Source organism: Nicotiana tabacum, chromosome 6, assembly GCF_000715075.1.
Source record: "Nicotiana tabacum cultivar K326 chromosome 6, ASM71507v2, whole genome shotgun sequence".
In the NCBI taxonomy this organism is placed as follows: domain Eukaryota; kingdom Viridiplantae; phylum Streptophyta; class Magnoliopsida; order Solanales; family Solanaceae; genus Nicotiana; species Nicotiana tabacum.
This window is the reverse complement of record NC_134085.1, coordinates 133,538,139-133,560,467: the sequence shown is the minus strand read 5'-3', so window position 1 is coordinate 133,560,467 and position 22,329 is coordinate 133,538,139. Positions and strand designations below refer to the sequence as shown.

General features: G+C 37.7%; 1 protein-coding gene across 1 annotated transcript; it reads left to right on the top strand.

The window, feature by feature from the left end:
* The first annotated feature begins 17,665 nt into the window (after positions 1 to 17,665).
* Positions 17,666 to 20,151, top strand: LOC107763506 (dehydrodolichyl diphosphate synthase CPT3). Its single transcript, XM_016581993.2, has 2 exons — positions 17,666 to 18,148; positions 18,918 to 20,151. Exon 2 carries the CDS (start codon positions 18,961 to 18,963, stop codon positions 19,831 to 19,833), a length of 873 nt encoding a protein of 290 aa, XP_016437479.2. The 5' UTR covers positions 17,666 to 18,148; positions 18,918 to 18,960; the 3' UTR covers positions 19,834 to 20,151.
* The last annotated feature ends 2,178 nt before the right edge of the window (positions 20,152 to 22,329 follow it).

Here is a 22,329-nt window from a genome sequence, read left to right as displayed (position 1 = left end):
GTTGTTGAGGTCAGGAGCCCGCCTGAAGAACGGAATGACATTTTATTTTCGAAATTGTTGTCAAGAGCCCGCCTGAAGAACGGAATGGCGATTTATTTTTCGAAGTTGTTGTTGAAGTCTCACCCGCCTGAAGAACGGAATGGCGATTTATTTTTCGAAGTTGTTGCTAAAGTCAGGAGCCCCGCCTGAAGAAGGGAATGGCGCTTTATTTTTCGAAGTTGTTGTTGAGGTCAGGAGCTCCGCCTGAAGAACAGAATGACGTTTTATCTTTCAAAGTTGTTGTTGAGGTCAGGAGCCCGCCTGAAAAAAGGAATGACGATTTATTTTTCGAAGTTGTTGTTGAAGTTTCGCCCGCCTGAAGAACGGAATATCGCTATATTTTTCGAAGTTGTTGAGGTCAGGAGCCCCGCCTGAAGAACGAAATGGCGTTTTATTTTTCGAAGTTGTTGTTGAGGTCAGGATCCCCGCCTGAAGAACAGAATGGCGTTTTATTTTTCGAAATTGTTGTTGAGGTCAGGAGCCCCGCCTAAAAAACGGAATGGCATTTTATTTTTTGAAGTTGTTGTTGAGGTTAGGAGCTCCGCCTGAAGAATGGAATGGCGTTTTATTTTTCGAAGTTGTTGTTGAGGTTAGGAGCCCCGCCTGAAGAACGGAATGACGATCTTTTTTTCGAAGTTGTTGTTGAGGTCAGGAGCCCGCCTGAAGAACGGAATGCCGATTTATTTTTCGAAGTTGTTGTTGAGGTCAGGAGCCCCGCCTGAAGAACGGAATGGCGATTTATTTTTCGAAGTTATTGTTGAGTTCAGGAGCCCCGTCTGAAGAACGAAATGGTGATCTATTTTTCGAAGTTGTTGTTGAGGTCAGGAGCCCGCCTGAAGAACGGAATGACCATTTATTTTTCGAAGTTGTTGTTGAGGTTAGGAGCCCCGCCTGAAGAACGGAATGACATTTTATTTTTAGAAGTTGTTGTTGAGGTCAGGAGCCTAGCCTGAAGAACGAAATGACGATTTATTTTCAAGTTTTGAAGTTGGGAGCCCGCCCATATAACAGAGGAATACATTTCAGTCTTTACATTTCAAGTTTTGAAGTTGAGAGCCCGCCCATATAACAGAGGAATACATTGAAGTTTGAAGTCAGTAAATCGGAGTGTTACAACAAAAACAGAGGAATACATTGAAGTTTGAAGTCAGCAAATCGGAGTGTTACAACAAAAAACCCCAGCTGAAATCAGAAGGAAGACCACAAGTCAAGCCAGAAGTAATGAAACGACAAAGGTGTTATCTTTAAGAAGTTATATCGAAGTCAGGAGCCCGCCTGGAGAATAAAAGTGTTATATTTTAAGAAGTAATTGGTGTTGAAGTCAGTAAAGCAGAGGAATACAACCGAAATCCCCAGCGGGAAACAACAAAAATCCCCAGCAGAGGAAGGCAGTCCAAGATTCGATGGAAAAATAATGCGAAGCTCACTAGAAGGAAATAAGCAGTTCGAGATCGGCAGTCAAGGGAGAATACAAGACAAATCAGAAGTAAAGAAATACCAGAGGAGTCACCGAGACATCAAAGCAACAAGAGACACAAGAGCACGACTGAAGATCTAGATAAGATTTTGTAATTCATAGGCTATAGTTTAGTCTAGCTTCTTGTTTTCTTTCAGCATGGTGTAATAAGGAGGTCGGAAAGCAGTAATAACAGCATGCAACAGCAGTAACATTGTAGTCCCATGGTAGGCCCAGCTACCAAAACTTCCCGAACTACATTAACCTGATTCCCTTCTAGTTAGGGATATGTAGGAAACCTTTGAAACAAAGGTTCGGTTAAATCTTTCAAAAATTGCTTCACACGGAGTACTCGGATAGGCAAAAATCGCTCGAATCTGCTCACTTTATCTTTGCACGAAAACTCTTCGTGTTTTCGGACAAAGAGGGGCAGCTGTGAGCACGTGATTTTTGTCCTATGTGAGTATTACTCCCAAAAATTCAAAATAAAATAATTTTCCTTTGTGCGCAATTTTGAGAATTTTCGTGGCATTTTTGGATAATTATTTGTATTTGTCTGTGCATGTTTATTTATTAGATTAATAAAAAATACAAAATATGTCGCATTTGCATTTAGGATTTAATTCTACAATTAGGATCAATTAAGTTTGTTTTTACAAAAAAAAAATATCATAAAAATAATGTACGTTGCATTTTTAGCATTTAATGTCAAAATTGTGTGATTTTATCGTAATTGCTATTTAATTGTGTGTTAATTGTTATTAAGGGTTAATTAGAACTTTTATAAATTAATTTAGTTCTATAGGCTAATTTAGGATTTTTAAAATTTTAGTTTTATTTTAAGAAAAATAAAAGAAGAAAAAGAAGCAATGGAAACAAGAAGAAAATCGGACTGGGCCACCTTTTAATTTAAATCAACCAGGCCCAAACCAAATAACCCCTTATCCAACCCAAAAACCCACCGACCCGGTCCGCCCCTAACCCAAACACCCCCCCTTCTTCCATTTTTCATTTTTATTTTTCTAAAAACCCCTAACCTACAAAAAACCCTTAACACCCGCCCCCCCTTTCTTCTCCTTCTCCAAACAAACCCTCCCATGGCTGCCTTCTCCTTCATCTTCGTCCAAACGACCACCCCCCTGGCTGCCCTTCTCCTCTCCATCTACCCCGAACGACCCCTCCAGCTCTAGCTCCAAACGACCCCCCCATGGCAGCCCTCATCGTCGTTCACCTCCAGTCCGCTATGGCCGCTGCTTCTTCTTCTTCTTCTTCTTTAACAGTCACTGCTCAACACACACATACAGTCCGTCGACCAACAACTCTTTCAAACGACCACCTTCTTCTCCAGCGGCAACCACCAAACCAGTTCGTCGACCACGCTGTCGATACACCCAACGACTGACGACGATAGTAGCATGTTTGACATGAAGTCGCTGCAGCAAAGTGATTTAATAACGACGATGCTGACAAGGACTATGGGGAGGGCGTGTTGTTTGAGCTATGACTGTATGCCAGGAGGATGAATCGACTAACGAAGAGATGGATCTGTTTGGCGAAAAGGATTTGGATTTGATTTCGATGCTTAGCGGTTTGCTTGTTTCACGTCCTGTTAACTCTCCCTTGTCACACGAGCATGCCCTTCAGAAATGTACTGAGCATGCTAAGTTATGGCTTTCGAAGTCTGAACACAGAAGAGTATGGGGAGGTTGTGCCTGTCGACGTACCACCGCGAGTGGAAATACCAAATGAGCAGTATGGGCAGAAGGAGGAGAATGCTGCAAGTTATGAAGCAGTTAAAGGTAACGAGCTGCGTGTTTTCATGATCGAACGTAGTGAACAGCAGTACAAGTTCATGAATTTGTCGTTCTTCTTGCTTGTTTTAATTATCTTGCCTCGTTCTAGTTTCTGTCTTTTTCTTGGTTATGTTATGTTGTTTCTTTTCTTGTCGTTGTTCATCATTTCTTGCATATGAAATCATTTTGTTTTCATCCAGTATGTTGACATTGTTCATTTGTTTCTTGTTTAGGGTTCATCTAGAAGTGTGTTAGTTTAATCACTGAATCTTTATTTTGATGATATTTGGTCTGAATTGAGTTTCAAGCTTAAATTGTGATTTGAGTTTGATGAATCTTAATGTCATTGATTGGGAGTTAGTTTCATGTGTTTAAATTAGTCAATTGTTAGGATTTCTCAATTAAGATTGGTTATAGCTGCTATAGTTTGGTTAATTGACTTAGGAGGATTGGATATAGCTAATGGGGTAGAACGGTAATTTCAGTAGTTTCAGGGGCATTTTCGGGATTTTATGTTTTAAAAAATGATTAATTTGAGTGCTTTATCCACTAAGTACTAATAATATTAAAATAATATATTGTTTAATACATAGTGGGGGACAAGACATGTGGTAGTGGGAACTAATACATTTGTTTAATATAATGGGGGACAAGACATGTGGTAGTGAGAACTAATACATTTGTTTAATATAATGGGGGACAAGACATGTGGTAGTGGGAACTAATACATTTGTTTAATATAGTGGGAAACAAGGCATGCAAATGTGGGGAACAAAACATAGTGGTATGAAAAGCTTAAAAAGGATTGATTAAAATATGTTGCCCATACCTGTTTTGGGTTATTAAGAGGGTCATTTCAAGACACAAGGGGGGCTGGTTTTTGAAAGGAAAAATCAGTTCTCTTTCAGTCTTTTTTTTTCCAGAGAGTTTAGGCTGGATTTTTAACATTTAAAAGTTCAGTAATTTGAGAGTAAAAAAAAGGGAAGCTGGTTTTTAATCCTAAAAGGTTCAGTGTTTGGAGAGTTAAGAAGCTGAAAAGGGTTTAAATTGGTTCTTCCTGAGTTTGCTATTGGTTATTGGCTACTATTTTCATTGGGTGTTGCTAGAACTCTGCTGGTTCCTTCCTTTTAATCTGTCACTGGGTTGTTCTGTCACTGCGTTGCTGTGTTATTACTGTTGTTGACTGCTCCTTCGTCTTCTTGTATTTCCGTTATCTAGGTACATGTTCTACAGCTCTCAAATTTAAAGGAAAGGAAGTAAAGAGTTGTTGGAATGGATTTATGAAAATAACTATTTCTTTGTGTTTAATTTGATGTATAAGCAGTAGTTCACTTGATATTTCATAGTATGTATTGGAATGATTTTGAAATGCATAAACTGGACTGGTTGAATCTATTTCTACAAACATGGAATATCAATTGTAATTAATCTTAGTTGGTGATTATTAGTTTTGAAATATACTGTATTTAATTCTTTTTTTCAGTAGTTGTGAAACAGTTTCAAATAGTTTATGTCGCAAAACAGGTTCAAATAGTTTATGAAAATCAGCATGTTGGTTTAATAGGTCTAATTCTGAAATCGCGAGTCCACTTGAGTAAATAACATCATTTTAAATAGCAATGTAAATAATGTTAGTAACTAATGTTAGTTCTCGAATGTTAGTGATTAATGTTAGCTTGATGTCAGTTTTAAGCATTGATGCATTTTTCAACAAATTGTAAAGAGAGCTCAAAAATGGCTTTATATTCCACATAGTTAACTCCAATAATCCAATTCATATAATAAGAGCTAAAGTTGAACTGGATCGAAATGGTAGCTGGTTTGTTAATATTTACAACGGCAGGCGGCAGATCTTAAGTTAGGTAGCGGGTTCAAACTAGAAGGTGTTTCCTTTTGTTTGGACCCGGACTTGAACTTGAAGCCCGAACTTTTAATGCTAATTGATTAGGGTTTTTATTCTTAGAGACCAATAAATAGAAAATCATAGTCGCTTTAGGATATCCTTGAATAAAAAATGAGATGAGCCTCGCCGAATAAAAAATACAAAATTGCGGGGCCCTCAATAAATATTTGTTTTAAAATACTTAGACTTAGGGATGGGCCGTTTAGAGAATTTCACGGCCTTCCCCAAAAGATAATAACGCGCAAGTCACTTCCGGCGCGCTTTAAATAATTTACTCTCTTAAACTCGGGTGCATATTTATGTGACCCAAATCCAAGTCTCAACGAAGTCGAAATGTGTCGCTAATCACGGGTACATTGATTGTGACGTGGTTCGAGATGCATTTCCATGATGTTGCAAATTTCTTTTAAAAATAATGAATGAGACGAGCCTCGACAAACAAAAATACACAAGCTGCGGGGCCCTCTATACGTGTTGGTAAAATTACTTAGACTTCGGGATGGGTTGTTTAGCAAAATTTCATGACCCTACCCAAAATAATGACACGCTAGTTGCTTTAGGCGCATATTTAATAATGTCATCTTCTTAAACTCGGGTGCACATTATGTGACCCAAATCCAAATCTCAACAGAGTTGAAATGTGTCAATAACCACGGGTGCATTGATGTGACGTAGTTCAAGATGTATTTTCACGATGTTGCAATTCTCGGTAAAAATAATAATAATAAAAGCGGTACGTAGTTAAAATTTACACATAGGTTCAACATGTATTAAAATCAGATAAATAAGCCGAATATGACAATTGAGCGACCGTGCTAGAACCACGGAACTCGGGAATGCCTAACACCTTCTCCCGGGTTAACAGAATTCCTTACTTGGATTTCTGGTTCGCGGACTGTAATACAGAGTCAATATTTTCCTCGATTCGGGATTCAACCGGTGACTTGGGACACCATAAATCTCCCAAGTGGCGACTCTGAATCTTTAAAATAAAATCCCGTTTCGATTGTCCTTTAATTAGAAAAACTCCCTTTTACGCCCCCCTGCGGGGTGTAGCTGAAAAAGGAGGTGTGGCAAAAAGATAGTACTAATGTAGTGGCTAGACCGAAAGGGAGAACAAAAAAGGCAAAACAACACAATCTACCCAAATGACAAAAGGAAATGTTTGAAATGTAGTGAGAGAGGATGAACACTTGTTACGAATCAAACATGTTTAACATGATGGCTCTTAAGCCACAATACCAACAAACACTATTGGTAGCTACAATATTCAGAATAACGTGAGTTACTTATTGAGGATGGAGTAATTCTTACACTTAGAAGGAAACCAAGAAGTTTTTGTTGAAGAATTTAGGAAGATTTCAAGTTATTGTTCGGGCCAGTGCTCTTTCTGAGTTGAATGTGTACTAAGGTTGTTGATACGTGTTTTGGGAAGTGTTTAACAGTATGGAGGGATCATGAGAATGTTCACAAAGGAAGTGGAGTGGTTTCTTTAATCCTATAAGGCACACAAGGAGGAAAGAGGTTGACTAGGAAAGGTTTGAGCACAATGTTACATTACATTTGATGCAATGTCGTGCATGTTGATGATATTAAGGTGTGTGCGCAGGCTAGAAGATGTATTCCTTTGAAATAGAGGGTTCTATAAGAAAACTCATCCAGTAATGTCTTTGTTGAGAATTTGGAAGAGCAAGTTGCAAGTACTCACATAAGATTGTAACCATATCAAGAAAATTATTGAAGAACTCAAATCCTAGGAGGTCATATGTAAGGTAAATGTGACATAGATGGTCCACTATTGATGCAACATGGCCAGGTGATCGCTTATGCTTCAAGGCAACCCAAGAATCATGAAAGGAACTATTCGACACATGACTTAAAACTTGCGGCGATAGTTTTGTATAAAGATTTGGCGACATTATGTGTATGGGGTCCACGTTGATGTATTTATGAACTACAAGAGCTTCAATATATTTTTTTAAACAAAAGGAGTTGATTCTAAGATAGAGAGGATGTCTCGGGTTACATAATGACTATGATATTGAGATTCTCTATCACTCGGGAAAGGCCAATATTGTGGCGGATGCTCTTAGCTGGAAATCTATGGTTAGTTTAGCTCACTTGGAGATATGTCAAAGGTAGTTGGCCATGGAGGTTCACCAGTGGCTAGTTTGAAAGTTTGTCTTGCAAAGTTTAGTGAAGGTAGGGAAATTGTGCAAAATACGATTGAATCGTCGCTTGTGACGGAGCAATATGCTCAACTGTATATAAAAAAAATAGTCAAGTTGCATGGCACTCCAGTCTCAATCATTTCAGATCGAGGGGCTCAATTCACGACAAACTTTTGGAAGAAATTTCAGCAAGGTTTGGGTACTCAAGTAAATCTTAGTATAGCCTTTTATCCATAAACTGATGGGCAGGCAGAGCGGACCATTCAGACGCTTGAGGATATGTTGCATGCTTGTGTTCTTTATTTCAAAGGTATTTGGGATGACTATTTGCCACTCATAGAATTTTCTTACAACAACAACTTCCATGCTAGTATTAAGATGGCACCATTTGAGGCGTTGTATGGTAGGAGATGTAGATCTCCCATTGGGTGGTTCGAGGTTGGAGAAGCTAAATGGATAGGGCCAGACATTGTGCATCAGGCTATGGAGAAGGTTAAGGTCATTAAGGAGCGGTTGAAAACTGCTCAAAGTCGCCAAAAGTCTTATTCAGATGTTCGTCGCAGATATTTAGAGTTCAAAGAAGATGATTGGGTATTCCTAAATGTTTTCCCCATGAAAGGTGTTATGTAGTTTGGAAAGAAAGGGAAATTGAGTCCGAGGTATGTGGGGCCATATAGAATCATTCAAGGGATCAGTCAGGTGGCATACAAGCTCGAGTTACCATCCGAGATGTCATTGGTACACCTGGTATTCCATGTGTCTATATTAAAGAAAGTAGTGGGAAATCCATCCGCTATTGTGCCAGTTTAGCCTATTAAGGTTAATGGAGAATTATCGTACGAAGAAATTCCATTTGCCATCCTTGATAGGCAAGTCCAAAAGTTGAGAAATAAAGAGATTGACTCCGTGAAAGTGTTATGGTGAAACGAACAAAGTGAGGAAGCCACTTGGGAAGACGAGGAAGAAATGAAGAAGAAGTACCCCCACTTGTTTGTATAGCTATGTAATTAAGTATTTGTGTCCTATGAAGATGTTGAAAGCTTACCTTCTATGAATTATGTATCACATGGTTAGTTGATGATAATAGTGTTTCTTTTCTAGAAATGCATTGCTTATGGGGCCATGGTTGGCATCATTTTTTTTATTATGTTGCATCTTTGGATTATGTATATGTTGACAGGATGCATTTCTGGGATTCTCTAACAGGTAGATAGTCCTAGTTACAAAGTAAACTCTGGCGAAATTTTCGGAAATTTAAGGAGTTAGCCAAATTCGGGGCTGTTGATATATTTCATGATGTGAAAAAGCTGAAGTTACATAAGGATGGCTAATGAATGAACCTTGATCCTCATTCGAGGACGAATGATCTTAAGCGGGGAAGAATGTAAAGCCCCAGAAAATTTTGCTTAGTAATTTAAGATTTCGTGGTGCCAAGGTAGGCTAATTATTTTATCTTGCGTGAAAATGAGGATTCATGATATAATGGATATCAATTGGATATATTAATAAGCTTATAAGTTATATTATGAGTGATTTAGGGTCTAAGGAGAGGCCTAAGTCTAAGCCAAGTTGGAAAATTTCATAATAGACTAAAGTTGTAAATGAGTACGCATAAGACCTCCCTTTGGACAAGCATATCTCCATTTATATAAGGTGTTGTGTGATGCACAACCTATCAAATGAAAGGTATTTGAGTCTAGTTTCCAACGCTTTAAATCGTTCGTCATTCGGACACTCCTACCAGAAGTTATGACCAAATTACCAAAGCAGCGCAGAATTTTGTACTACCGCGCCGCACCATGCGGCGCACGGCACACCGCGCCTGTTGGAATTCCAGAATGGTCCGAAATTTCAATTCCAGACATATTTTGAACAGACGCCCCGTACCCCGCGATGCACCACGCGTCCCCATTTCATATTGTACAAAAACAGGTTTTTAAGGCCCGAACCCTATTTCATTTAACTCGATTGAGGTTCATTTTTGGGGAAATTTCTGGTGTTCTAGAGAGAAGGGAGAGCGATTCTAGAGAGAGGAAAGGGGAAAACTAAACTTTTCACTACTCTTCCTTGAATCACACCTTGAAATCGCATCAAAGGGTTGCAAAGGCTTCAAAGAGATTGAAGTTGCTAGAATTTCCGGAATATCATAGTAATTAAAGAAAAGCTCAAGAAAGGTATGTAGGCTAAACTTTCTCTCTCGGAAGTGAATTCCATATCGTTTCGTAAGTTTAAGTGTGGTTTGTTTACCAAAATAGTATGGCCTTTAGTCACATTTTAAATGGAAATTAGTATACTTATTGGGTAAGAAGAACTTGATCTGCTTAATACTCCTAGCTGCTCTTATGTGTACTAAATGTCTTGATTGAATATGTCTTGTTGTTGATAGCCTATAAAGATGCTTGAAAAATGAAATAAGTGAACTGGTAGTGTGTTAAAAATTATGTAATAAGCCTCGACCCAATAGTTATGAACTAACTTCAAAGATAGAATTGCCTAAGAGCTATTGTGCTCAATTCACGCCCATAAGTGTCTATTTATCACTATTGTTTTGATTTATAAGTATATCCGGTGTGATTTGAGATCTTTCATACCGATGTGAAACATGTGAAATATGAAATACGGCCACTGTGCCAGGAATAAAGAATCTTGTGAATGGCCAAATGAGCCAAGGAAATACTGTTGTTGTTGGTGACTGGAAATACTAATTGGAAACTATAAAAGGTGAAAGGTATTTAGGTAAGCATGGTTGCGTTTATGCTATATTTGTATACTTGTATTTATACTACAATTGTGTATAATATCCAATCAAATCAAAAAAATATTTTTGGAGTATCATTAGCAAAAACCGAGGAAGGGTGGGTCATAAGGCTCATACCTGAAACTACACGTGCCGGTGTAGGGGTAGATTGTGGTTATTCCCCTTAATTGGGATGAACTTGGTAATATTTGTGAATTGGTAACGCCAGCCCACACGATATATGGGGGAAGGCAGCCTAGTCGATCGGGTCGTGATCGGACGCCATGCCGCACGCATGGTGGTATTGTGCTGAGAATAAAAAACTGGAAATTTAAAACTAGAAATCGTGATTGTGGTACATGTCTCCAAAGGGACGACCTAGCCGATCGGGTGTGATCGGACTCCGTACTAACAAAGACGGTGGTATAACTCATATCGGTGCTAATGATCTCCCAACCAAAAATTATATATATTATTTTATTTTCGTAAACTAGAAGACTTACATGTTGCAAATTGGAAGCTTGTATGTTGTTGACTCGACTTACTGTTTCATGTTTCTTTGTTTGTATGGTTATTCTATTCTGGAAGAGGGCTTTTAGTCTTACATACTAGTGCTATTTGACGGCGCTAACGTCCTTTTTGTCGGGGGTGTTGTATCGTTTAATGATACAGGTGGTTCCACAGCAGGCGGCATCGGCCAGTGATAGCGGTATTCTCTTCCCAGTAGTCTTGGTGAGCCCCACTCCATCCTGGGGTCATTTCATGTAACTTTTGTTCATTTTCTCATCACGTTTTGAGGTATAGCCGGAGCCTTATTGCCGACGTTTTCATATTACTCATCGGTTGTATTTAGAGGCTCCGTAGACAGGTTGTGGGTGGTTTTTGGTATCGGAAATTAAATTAGAAATATTGGTATTTGACAAATATATCTTCCTTCATATATATTAAAATTGTCATATTTTGGATACTATGGTTGAAATGGATAGTGAAACCAAAATGGAAGTTGTTAATGAAATATTTATAAAGTATGATTAATGGAGTCCATATCCTCTTTACTCATGAACTAGTTTGGGTAGAATGAAATCTAATAGGCTTGTTCAGTCGGGTTTACTCGGTTGAGCGCCGGTCGTGTTCCACGGTTTTTGGGGCGTGACACTACCCCAAGCCCAAAGCCGTCGATACAGCCTATTCCCACTATACACACTCCTCACTCAGCCCAACACCTATCACACACGTCACATGAACCCCTTACCCCTACCAGTCTTGAGTCATCAATTACTACATCAAATCAATCGCAAAAACTGACCACTCTAATTCACCCCACGCCTGAAACCACTTCATTAATTCAACCTCATAATTTTAACCCCACTACTACACGCAAACAACCTGTTAAAATTACCAAAACCCACCATGAACCGTTTGATCCTAAACCATCAATACATGAGAAATCTATCATACTCCAACACACAACTTCTCAACTACCCCATAACAATGAATCACCAAATCAATCACCCTTGGAACAACCCACCACCGAACCTACCACCATTATACATCACCCAGTATCCACCAACACAAACGTACCCTCAATCTTGGCTGGATATGAGCCTACAAAACAATGCACTAACCTTCATGATGGAAGTGGAAGGGTAGGAGGTGATACTAATCTTACAAAATCCGACAGACATTGCATAAATAGTAACGGAAGGCATGGGGATGGAGCTGGAACTATACAACCAGTATCTATGGGCCATGCATCCACCCTTATCAATGCAACATGTTCAAACACACACACACACCACTCCCACCACTCTGTACTACAACCAAACAGCTTTGATGGATCTCCCATTCTATCCACCATAGATTCCATCACATTCCCTGGTCCCATGGATACAACAAATGTCAGCTCTCTACATACCATCTACCTTGCATGCACAGGCAACACCATACCACCCCACTCCAGTACGTCCTCAGCAAGCAACGCCCAACAGACTCAACGAAATAGAACAATTAGAGGTGGAAGCGACAATGGCGGATATCAGGGAAACACAGCCAATCCTGTGCTTCCTCAACAACAACAAATATTACAACCTCAAAGAACATTATGCAAGAAAAGTGATCATCATATGCCTCCAAGAGCTTCAAAGCTGCTCACTAAATCTACGCCCTACAAACAACCCAGAGGTAGGCAAATATGGACTAGTTTTGATACCCTCAATGAGGGGACCAACAATGGCCCAAGTTGAGCCACAATAGACTCCACCAACACCAACAACACATAGCAATAAAATGTAGTTCATAATTTGGACTTGTCGAGGAGCTCAGTTGTTGCACCCAATGTTTTCGTATGTTAGAGTATCCGTAAGTCAATTGATGTAAGCTCAGAAATGAGATCAACTTTGAAAGTACGTAAAGTAAGTTAATACTTTTATAATGGAGGTTACAAATCTTTATGATCATGAATAACGAGTACCAAAAGGGTTGGAAAGCTTAGGCGCTAAATGAATTAAAGAAAATAAGTTTCGTCGAATGTCGACAAGTTTGGAGTGTTATAACCTATACTTTTGGGGTGAGACAAGGGTGATTAACATGATTATGAGGTTATGTTATGAGTTATTTTAGTCGTATGATAGTCGTGTGTTATGTTTTTAAGTCAAGCAAGTTGTGGAACAAAAGTTGGAAAAGGTCATCACAAGTTACATTAAAAAATGAGTTGAAACTTAGGTTAAATGTAGCTGAGCTTTTATCCCAACATACTTTGAATCAAGGGATGATATATATATGAAATTAAAGATCTATGAGTCTAGTTTTCAACTTATTAAACCGTTTATCAATATGATCTCAGAGTATAGAGATATTCACATTTTCGCGAGACCGCGCAGCTAGTAGGTGACAAGTAGGTACATCACCTACTTGCCAAAAAGAGAGGCCTCAACTAAGTCGGTCAAGAGGTGACTTTTAAGGGATTATAAACTCAGTTATTTCACCTATATTTCAGACCAAGAAAACCTAATTGAACCCCTGCAACTCCTCCCCAAAAATCCCACACAAACCCTAGGGTATTTCGGGTGTTACGACGCGATTCTAGTGCTGAAAAGTCTGGACAACTTGCAAGTTTCTCTTTCTCCTTCTTGTAGCCGTGTTGAGGAACTTATTTTTGATGAAAAAGGACCAGGTTTTGTGGGTTATACTCAGTACAAGGTAGTTTATGCTTCTCCTTCCATTATCTATGCGTTTGCAAGTTGTAACTCGATCGTAAAGAATAAACCTAGCTAGTTTCGAAAGAATGGTATGTTGTTTGTTCTTGTGTAATGATTGGCTGGTTGTAAACTTATTTTTAAATTAAATTCATGGTTGGTTTATTGGATAAGAGGTATAATGATGTACTTTTGGTTGTATTTCCCAATTTGAAAGAAAAGACAAGTCGAAACGTGTTTAAGTAAACTGAAAAATTATTTTTGGGTTGATGAACTTGTGGGAATATTTTTGGGCTGTTTCGAGTTGGTATTGGGTTGTCTCTTTTACTACTATTTTTATGGAGTTGAGAGAAGTAAGGTTGTGGAGAAACACCACATAATGGCAAGGTTGTTTGTTGGTCGTTCGTCGTAATATTTTCGGGTTGGTTGACACTATTATGGTTGTCGTGTTGTGTATGAAGTGATAGGGGTATGTTGGGCTATTTGTAATTGTTTTGACTAGTGTGAAGTCATATATATAGTGGAGGTTCTGTCCGTTTTATTGTAAAATAGGTTGTGGTCGATACATAATAGTTACGACGCTTAAACGTTAACGAGAGTGTCATTTCTCTTATTGTAGACTAAAGAGTCGTGAAATTGCATAGCTTGAGGTTGGGAAGAATATACAAGGTATGTTAAGGCACTTACTTCTTTCTTTTGTCATGATCTAAAGTGACATGAACATAAACGGTACGCTAATTCATAACGGATCTACTCCTACAAACTAAGGTTGTCCATGTGGTTCTTTCCTTATAAAGTTATTCTAAACAAGTGTGTATGATCCTTAAATCCCACAAAGGTTTATATTGATGGTAGGGATGTCCATAATGTTAATCGAAGGTGCAATGACCTTACATCACTCCGAAAGGGTTAGAACGTGATTCCATGAGTCGAGCATGCATTATATATATGTATCTATTTTACTCTACCGAGCCGCGCTATAGTCGGCCGGGTATGGCACCTATTGTGCAACCACTGATCAGTTGGGTTTACCGAGCTCCACGTGGCCGGGTACGATTCTACCGAGCCTTATGATGGCCGGGTACGTTTTTACCGAGTCCTCTTTGAGGCCGGGTACGATATGATGATGATGATGCCCACAGAGGCGAATGTTTTTAAAAAGTTCATGTATATATATGTATTATGCATTTCATGTCAGTAGCCCCCAGAGGCACTCAGATGTTACAGGTTGTATCTCCTCTATCTCTCTTTACATTACTGTTCTTGTTTATGCTTTCTTGCCTTACATACTCGGTACTTTATTCGTACTAACATCCCTTTTGCCTGGGGATGCTGCGTGTCATGCCCGCAGGTCCCGATTGATAGGTTGACAGTCCTCATAGTAGGCTATTAGCTCAGCGAAGGTGTTGGTGCACTCCACTTGCTCCGGATTTGCCTAGTTGGTCAGTATGCTTTGGATATGTACTGATTGGTATGACGGGGCCCTGTCCCGATCTTTATGATTTTATGTACTCTTAGAGGCTTCTAGACAGATGTCAGGTGTAGGGACACTTGTATGGCCTTGTCGGCCTATGTTTTGAGTTTACAAATGGTCATGTCGGCCTTATAGGCCCGTATGTCACATATATAAGTTTGTATATCATTTTGGGTCTTCATATGTTGAGTATTCCCTTATGTTTTATTCTTATTATCTCATGACCGGTTTTCTGGCTCATTTAATCATGATAGTATGATAAGAAAGATATGTTACGTTGGTACGTTGATAGATAATTCAAGATGTGATAAATTCATTTGTTGCCTTGATTATTGTAATTTACTGGATTTAGGCTTTAGAGGAAGTAGATATACCTGGACAAATAAACGAGGTCTAGCTGATAGAATTCTAGAACGTTTAGACATATTCGTTTGTAACTATGATTGGCTCGATTTATTTCCTGAAGCCAACGTACAACACCTTCCTAGAACTCATTCGGATCACTGCCCCTTACTACTCAATTTAAAGCATAAATTCAGTCGTAAAAGAATAATTCGATTTGAAATAATTTGGACATCGCACCCATCCTTTCCTTCTCTTATTACTAATAATTGGACTCCTAATAAGCCTTTATTAACTGCTATAGAGGATTTCAGTGAAGAGATTCAACATTGGAATCAACACACTTTTGGGAACCTCTTTAAAAAACAAAAGAACATCCTAGCATGCCTAAGTGGGCTACAATCCTCTCCCTCTTACCCTACTAGCCACTTCCTCCAAATTTTAGAACAAGATCTTATAACAGGATTTAATCAACTACTAAGACTGGAGGAGGATTTTTGGCGCTTAAAATCAAGAATAAATTGGCTACAACAAGGGGACACCAATACCAAGTTTTCCACCTCACTATACTTCAACATAGGAGACAGAATAGAATCACTGCCCTCAAGGACCTAGGTGGTAATTGAATTACGGAACAACCGTTGGTAAACTCCTTAATAATTAACTACAACAACACATTATTCACCACTACTCATATTAATTCCCTCGTCAAGCTACCAAAGCATGATAGTAATACTCTTACTAATATAGACCAGTCACACTTGTCAAGACCTTTAACTATAAAAGAAATATATCAAGCCATACATTCTTTCCAACCTCTTAAAGCACCGGGGCCGAAAGGGTTACATCCTTATTTTTTACCAAACATATTGGCCTCAAATTTCACAATCAGTAGTAACCTTTTGTAATGAAGTTTTTATTTCTGAAAAAATATCAATTCAGATTAATACAACCTATCTTTGCCTAATTCCTAAATTCAAAAATCCTTCAATGATCATTCAGTATCGCCCAATCGGACTCTGAAACACTATCTACAAAATTATAACTAAATTAATTGTACACCGTATAAAGTCATTATTCACTAAAGTACTTAGTCCAGAACAATCTGCTTTCCTAAAGGGGCGAAGAGTAGCAGATAATGCCATCATCGTTCAAGAAATTCTTCAAAACTTTAGAAAGAAGAAGGGTAAAATTGCAAATTTTCTAATCAAACTAGACATTGAAAAGGCCTTTGAAATGGAATGGGGATTTATCAAAGAAATTTTACATTTCTTTAATTTCCCTCACAAAATCATCTCTCTTATTATGTCTTGTATTACAACTACTTCCATTTCAATCCTTATAAATGGGCACCCTTCACCTTTTTTCTATCCATCAAGGGGCATTAGGCAAGGTGATCCATTATCCCCTTACATCTTCATCTTATGTCTTGAAAGACTATCAAGAGAAATACACCAATTGGTGGATTATCAGCAATGGAAAGCTATCAAGCTATCCCACAAAGGACCTCAAATATCTCATCTACTTTTTGCAGATGATATCACCTTAACATCTAAAATAAGTATATCAACTGTACACACTATTATTGATACTGACAATTTTCACACAAAAATCTGGGCAAAGTATAAATTTTGAAAAATCGAAAATATATTTCTCCAAGAACACTTCTCAATCAGACAAAAATTTTGTCCTATCATCTTTTAACATGAGGGAGGGTACCCTCTTTGGTAAGTACCTTGGATTCCCGTTGTTTGTGAAGAAACCAACTTCAAATAAATTTCAGTACATATTAGATAATTTCAAAGCTAAATTATCAGGGTGAAAATCAAACTTTCTTTCAATGGCGAGGCGCACTACCTTAATAAAATCTACATTGAACACCTTACCAAATCGGCCCACTTGCCACCCTTAACTCCGACCGCTATTTGTTGAATCATCTAGGTGCTATTATGCAAAGTTAAAGTCATGGTTATAGTGACATTATACTTTTATAGTATACAATATAATATAACAATGTACCATAATAAATAAGACATTTTTAAATTTTTTCCAACTAGGTCATTGCAAATATTTTCTTAAATAAATTTTATGATGGAGTTCCATGAAAATAATATTCATTGTACATGAAATAGGTATCGAAAGACATAAAATAGTAATATACCTATTTGGTATATTTATATGCAGTTTTGAAAAACCATTATGACAAGTACTTTATAATAATATTAAATACGAATATGTCATTTTATTATAATGATAAATAATTTTGGATCCTATATGCTAGAAATATTTATTGTAATACATATATTTTTAAAAAAATAAAAGATAAAAAGAAAACGAGAAATAAGATATACTATATAGTTTTTTTTTATTTTTATAATTGTTATGGAGAAAAAAAAAATGAAACAAAGAAGGGAAAAAAAATACTCTATCAGTTATTATATAACAAAGAGCGTAAGAAAATAGATATGGATAAAAACAATGAAAAAAGGGAATAAAACTAGAAAATAATCCGGTGGCAACCAAATCAAACATTGGGTATAAGGTCTAGAACTAGAATTGAAGGAAGAGAACAACTTAACTATTAATGGAAGAAGATAAATTTTTTTAGTGAGGTCCACCATTGTACCTTGGACGCGATAAGCTTAAGTGGGGAAAAAAGTTAATAATTAAAAAATAGGAAGCAAAGTAAGAACCCATAAATATTGCTGATCACCAATAAGTATTCTATGATCCATGGAAGAGATAGAGCGGATAAATATTGCGGGTAAATTGTTTGTGTTGGGTAGGTATTTGTGAACTTATCCCGGAAATATAAGGGCTCAAGAGCCAGTACTTTATTCACAAGGAAAAAATAGCAATTACAACAACCCATTTGGATCCCAATTCAAAACCACCAGATCAACCCGAACATTAGAAGTCCAACCCGCCTTTAAACCCATCTTCTTCCCATCACCTAAGAAACTTCAATTTGCTTATGCAATTAAGGGATCTTTTGATTGCTGTGCCCAACTAGTGAAGATCAGTCAATGCATATCAAAGGTAAATACCATACTTCAATTGGGTTACACTTTTCAAAGATCCGATTTTTACTTGTCTTTTTTCTTCTATGCCATATTTTGTTTGCTTTATTTTCTATATGGTGTGTCTCAATTAAGAGACAGGGCACAATCTATGTAGGTGATAACTACTAAGTAGTTGGGTATATGTTTTAGACTTTGTAGAGACCTTCTATATCTATCTATCTCTATATATACACACTTGCACTTTTAGTTTATTTTGGTAATGACGATGATATGAGTTGAGCTAAACGAATGAAATGAGGATTCATATAGCCAACACCTAACTTGTTTGGGACTAAGGCATAGTTGTTGTGTTTGTCTTAATGCAAAGCCTTTTTTTGTTTGGACCTTTTCTTTTTTTGGCTTAAGTGGGTAACCCCTTGGATCTCACCTATCACAAAAAAGAAGAAAAACAAAAATAATTACTCTAGATAGATTGCAATGTACATTCTGATATGCTGGCACTAGTGAAGCTTCTAGCTTCCTCACATATCTAACAAAACTTGGAGTCTAGTGCAGTGGCGCGGAGCTAGAATTTTCATCAAGGGGTGTCAAAATATAAATAATTAGATACATTGAAATGTCAAGGGGGTCAACGTATATGGTGATGTCAACTTACATTCGTTATGTTTGCCCTTTTTCTACATTGGTTATTTTCTATACGAACAGGAAAAAATTGATTATGTTCTGCTCTAGTTTCATGCTATCATGGCTGTTAGTTGAGACTAAATTCTCTAATTTTTTATTAGGTTGATCTTGGTGCATGATCTAGCACTAGGTCAGAGGGTTGATATGGAAGCTGTGAACGGTAAACAAGTGGGCCATCTATTTGATAATATTAGCAGCTTTTTTCGCCAATGTATATTTTCTGTGCTTTCTGTGGGTCCTGTTCCTAGTCATATTGCTTTCATTATGGATGGAAACCGTAGATATTCTAAGAAACAGAACTTGCTAGATGGGGATGGACATAAGGCTGGATTTTCAGCTCTTATCAACATGCTAAAATATTGTTACGAGCTTGGTGTAAAATATATAACGGTTTATGCCTTCAGCATTGACAACTTCAGACGAAGACCTGAAGAAGTTGAATCCCTAATGAAACTGATGCAGGAAAAAATTGATGAATTAATTAAAGAGGAGAGCATTGCAAACCACCTTGGCATTAGGATTTACTTTCAAGGAAACCTAAAACTTCTGAGCGACCCTGTCAGGTCAGCGGCTGAGAGGGCTATGGTAAAGACAGCAGGTCATTCAAAAGCTGTATTATCTGTTTGTGTTGCCTACACTTCAACAGATGAGATTGTGCATGCTGTTCAAGAATCTTGTGAAGAAAAATGGGATGAGATTAGAAAACGAGATGCAAATAATGCTGGAGGCAATTTAATTGGACTCGAAGAAAATGGGAAGGACAAGGATGACCATCTTATTGGTGTAACAAATGTTGACAGACATATGTACATGGCAGTTGTTCCTGATCCAGACATTATTATACGGACTTCTGGAGAGTCTCGGTTAAGCAACTTTCTTTTGTGGCAGAGTGCAAATTGTCTTCTTTATTCTCCCACTGCACTATGGCCTGAGATAGGTTTGAGGCATTTGGTTTGGGTAGTTTTAGACTTCCAGAGAAACTACTTGTATTTGAAGGAGAAGAAGAAGCAGGCATGAATTAGAAGTAAAAGTTCTTTAGCAACTTTTAATCATGCTGCGATTTTGTGTTGCAGCTCCATTTGTTTAATGGAGTTTTAGTCTACTAAATATGTAAGCATGGATTAGGACTGCTCTTTATCGCTCTTTCTCTCTAGATATAGTCAGTAACTTGTCATTTGGTGGTAGAAAAATCAAATACAGTATGTAGTGAAAGGCTGAAAGCTATATGGGATACACCTTGATAGCAAGCATATTGTAGTTTGGGCACTGAGCTCTGGGCTTGGAAATTGTTGTATCAATAAGAAGTTAATTATCACGGATCAAATGTTTTACCCACTTGTAGCCTGTAGGTTTTGGATTCTTAGGGACCATTTAAGTGTTCCCAACTCAGATGAATGGATTCAGCTAAGTTTGATTAGAGCTTGATCCAAAGTAATTTTTTGTTTCCTCTATATATGCAGCTTCCAGGTTGCCTCATAGCAGAAGATATCAGGGGTTGGGCCTTTAGCATTGTATCATTTAACAAAGCCAATAAATAGCAGTTGAGATGAATTTTTGAAGCCACAGATAGATTTCATCTCCTCTAACTACTCCAATGCTCCGTTTTGATGCAGATATTGCCAAGGACAAGAAAAGTGGTTTCCGAGGAACAGCCTTTTATGCTTTTGATGCTGAAGTCATACATTTTTTTCGAGAAGAAAGAGTGAATGGAAAACGTGAGGAAAATGTTAAACAATATTTAGTAATTCAATAAAGGTGAAAAAAAAGAGAAATTCCCAATGAAAAACTTGTAGGCTTCATCACTCTCACTCTCTCCGGTCTACCTATGTCGCCTTATTATCTATCTTTTCCTTGCCTTGCATGGTGCAAAATATCAGGCTGCAGCATATAGGTTCCACTAGAGTTGGTCAACAACAGATGATCCCCTTGACATGTTTGAGGCTTTGAGCAGATTGGGAAAGATCTTTATAGAGAACTCATTACCCTAAGCACTTCTAAGTTTCGTTCCTATCAACTTTATACATAGCTTATTATCTTAAGCACTTGTGAATCTCTGCCTCTATCAACTTTCGGTGTCTAACTCTAACCATAGACTTTTGACATCGTCTGGAAGTGTTTCTAAATGACATTGTGAGTTTGTGGTCCTCTAGGTAGAACCATTGAGAATCATTGAAGGCAAAGGGGACATGATTAATTGTGATTCTTGTTTCTATCTCAGGTAAGCTGTTCAGATAATCGCTAAAAGAGATGTTTGTTAAATTACATCACTGTTTTTAACTGCCTGATGGGATACCTTGGTTTTCTAATTTTCTTTTGCATATGTTATCGTTATCACTGTGTTATCGATCAAATTGTTTCTTTTATTTGTCAATTAAATAGGCTTTCTTCTAAATCTGTTGGTTGCTAGTGGTTGGTGAATTTTGCAAAGATGATCACTTATGGGTTTACAAATAGTATCTTGCCTCTATGGTTGTCAAGTTGATCTCTTAGTTAGCAAAAGGTTACATATCAAATGAGGAAAAAGCCTGTACATTCTGATCAAGCCATTTTTCAGTATCAACAATCATTTGGCATAAGTCATCAAATTTTTACGGGCATATATATTTGTTTTTCTAGTGGTCTTTTGATCTTTTGCTTGATATCGAGTCTTGGCACTATGTCCTACAGTTTTGATTTTTGAGACAACAGTTTGCATCCTTTCTAGTTGATGTGAATTGCCAACTTTACTTTTGTAAGAGAACAGTTAAAACATAATGTGGTACATCTGCTTCTGAACTGCTCTTTTGCTGTATTACTGAAGAAAGCTGTTGCTCTGTTTCCGTCAGCAACTTCTTATTGTAATAAATCAGAGTTAAGTAATAGAACTTGGACAGTTTTTCTTATTAATGCTTGAAACGAAAAACTACATCTAAGATTCTCTTGCACCTAACGGTGTGGCCCAAGGTCAATGAAGTGAGTGCAAACCTTGGAGACCAGGGTTCAAAGGTAATTCTCTTTTGGTGGAAGTAGCAGATATTCGATGGAATAGTCAAGGTGTGCTTGCAGCTCTCGCCCAAACCAACATTTTAATAAAGAAAATCCTAAGCTTCTCTTTTGTTTCCTCATCCCAATTCCCATTCACTGCCGTACAACTTAGATATCTCTGGACAAGCTGCTATTTGTTCTTTTCCTTATCAAAATAATCTTTATGAAATGAAAATTGAAAGTTAACATGATGTAAACTCGTAAGTAGTTAATCAGTTTGTCATCTTTGAAGAATCATGTCTGTGATAGACATCTGCTCTTACTTGAGTCGCTGCTTTCATTTGCAAGAAGTTGATTTGCTGAATTGGATGAATCAGTCATATGTCTTGCTTTCTACACTTGCTAGATTGAGGAAACTGTAGTTGCTGAATGGTTTAGCCTGCAAAAGTTAGATCAGTGGTCAACGATCAGTGTCTCTCTTTCTACTCATTCTATACAAATCATGCATTCACGGTTCTTAATTAATAGGCTGCTATCTTATGAGATTAT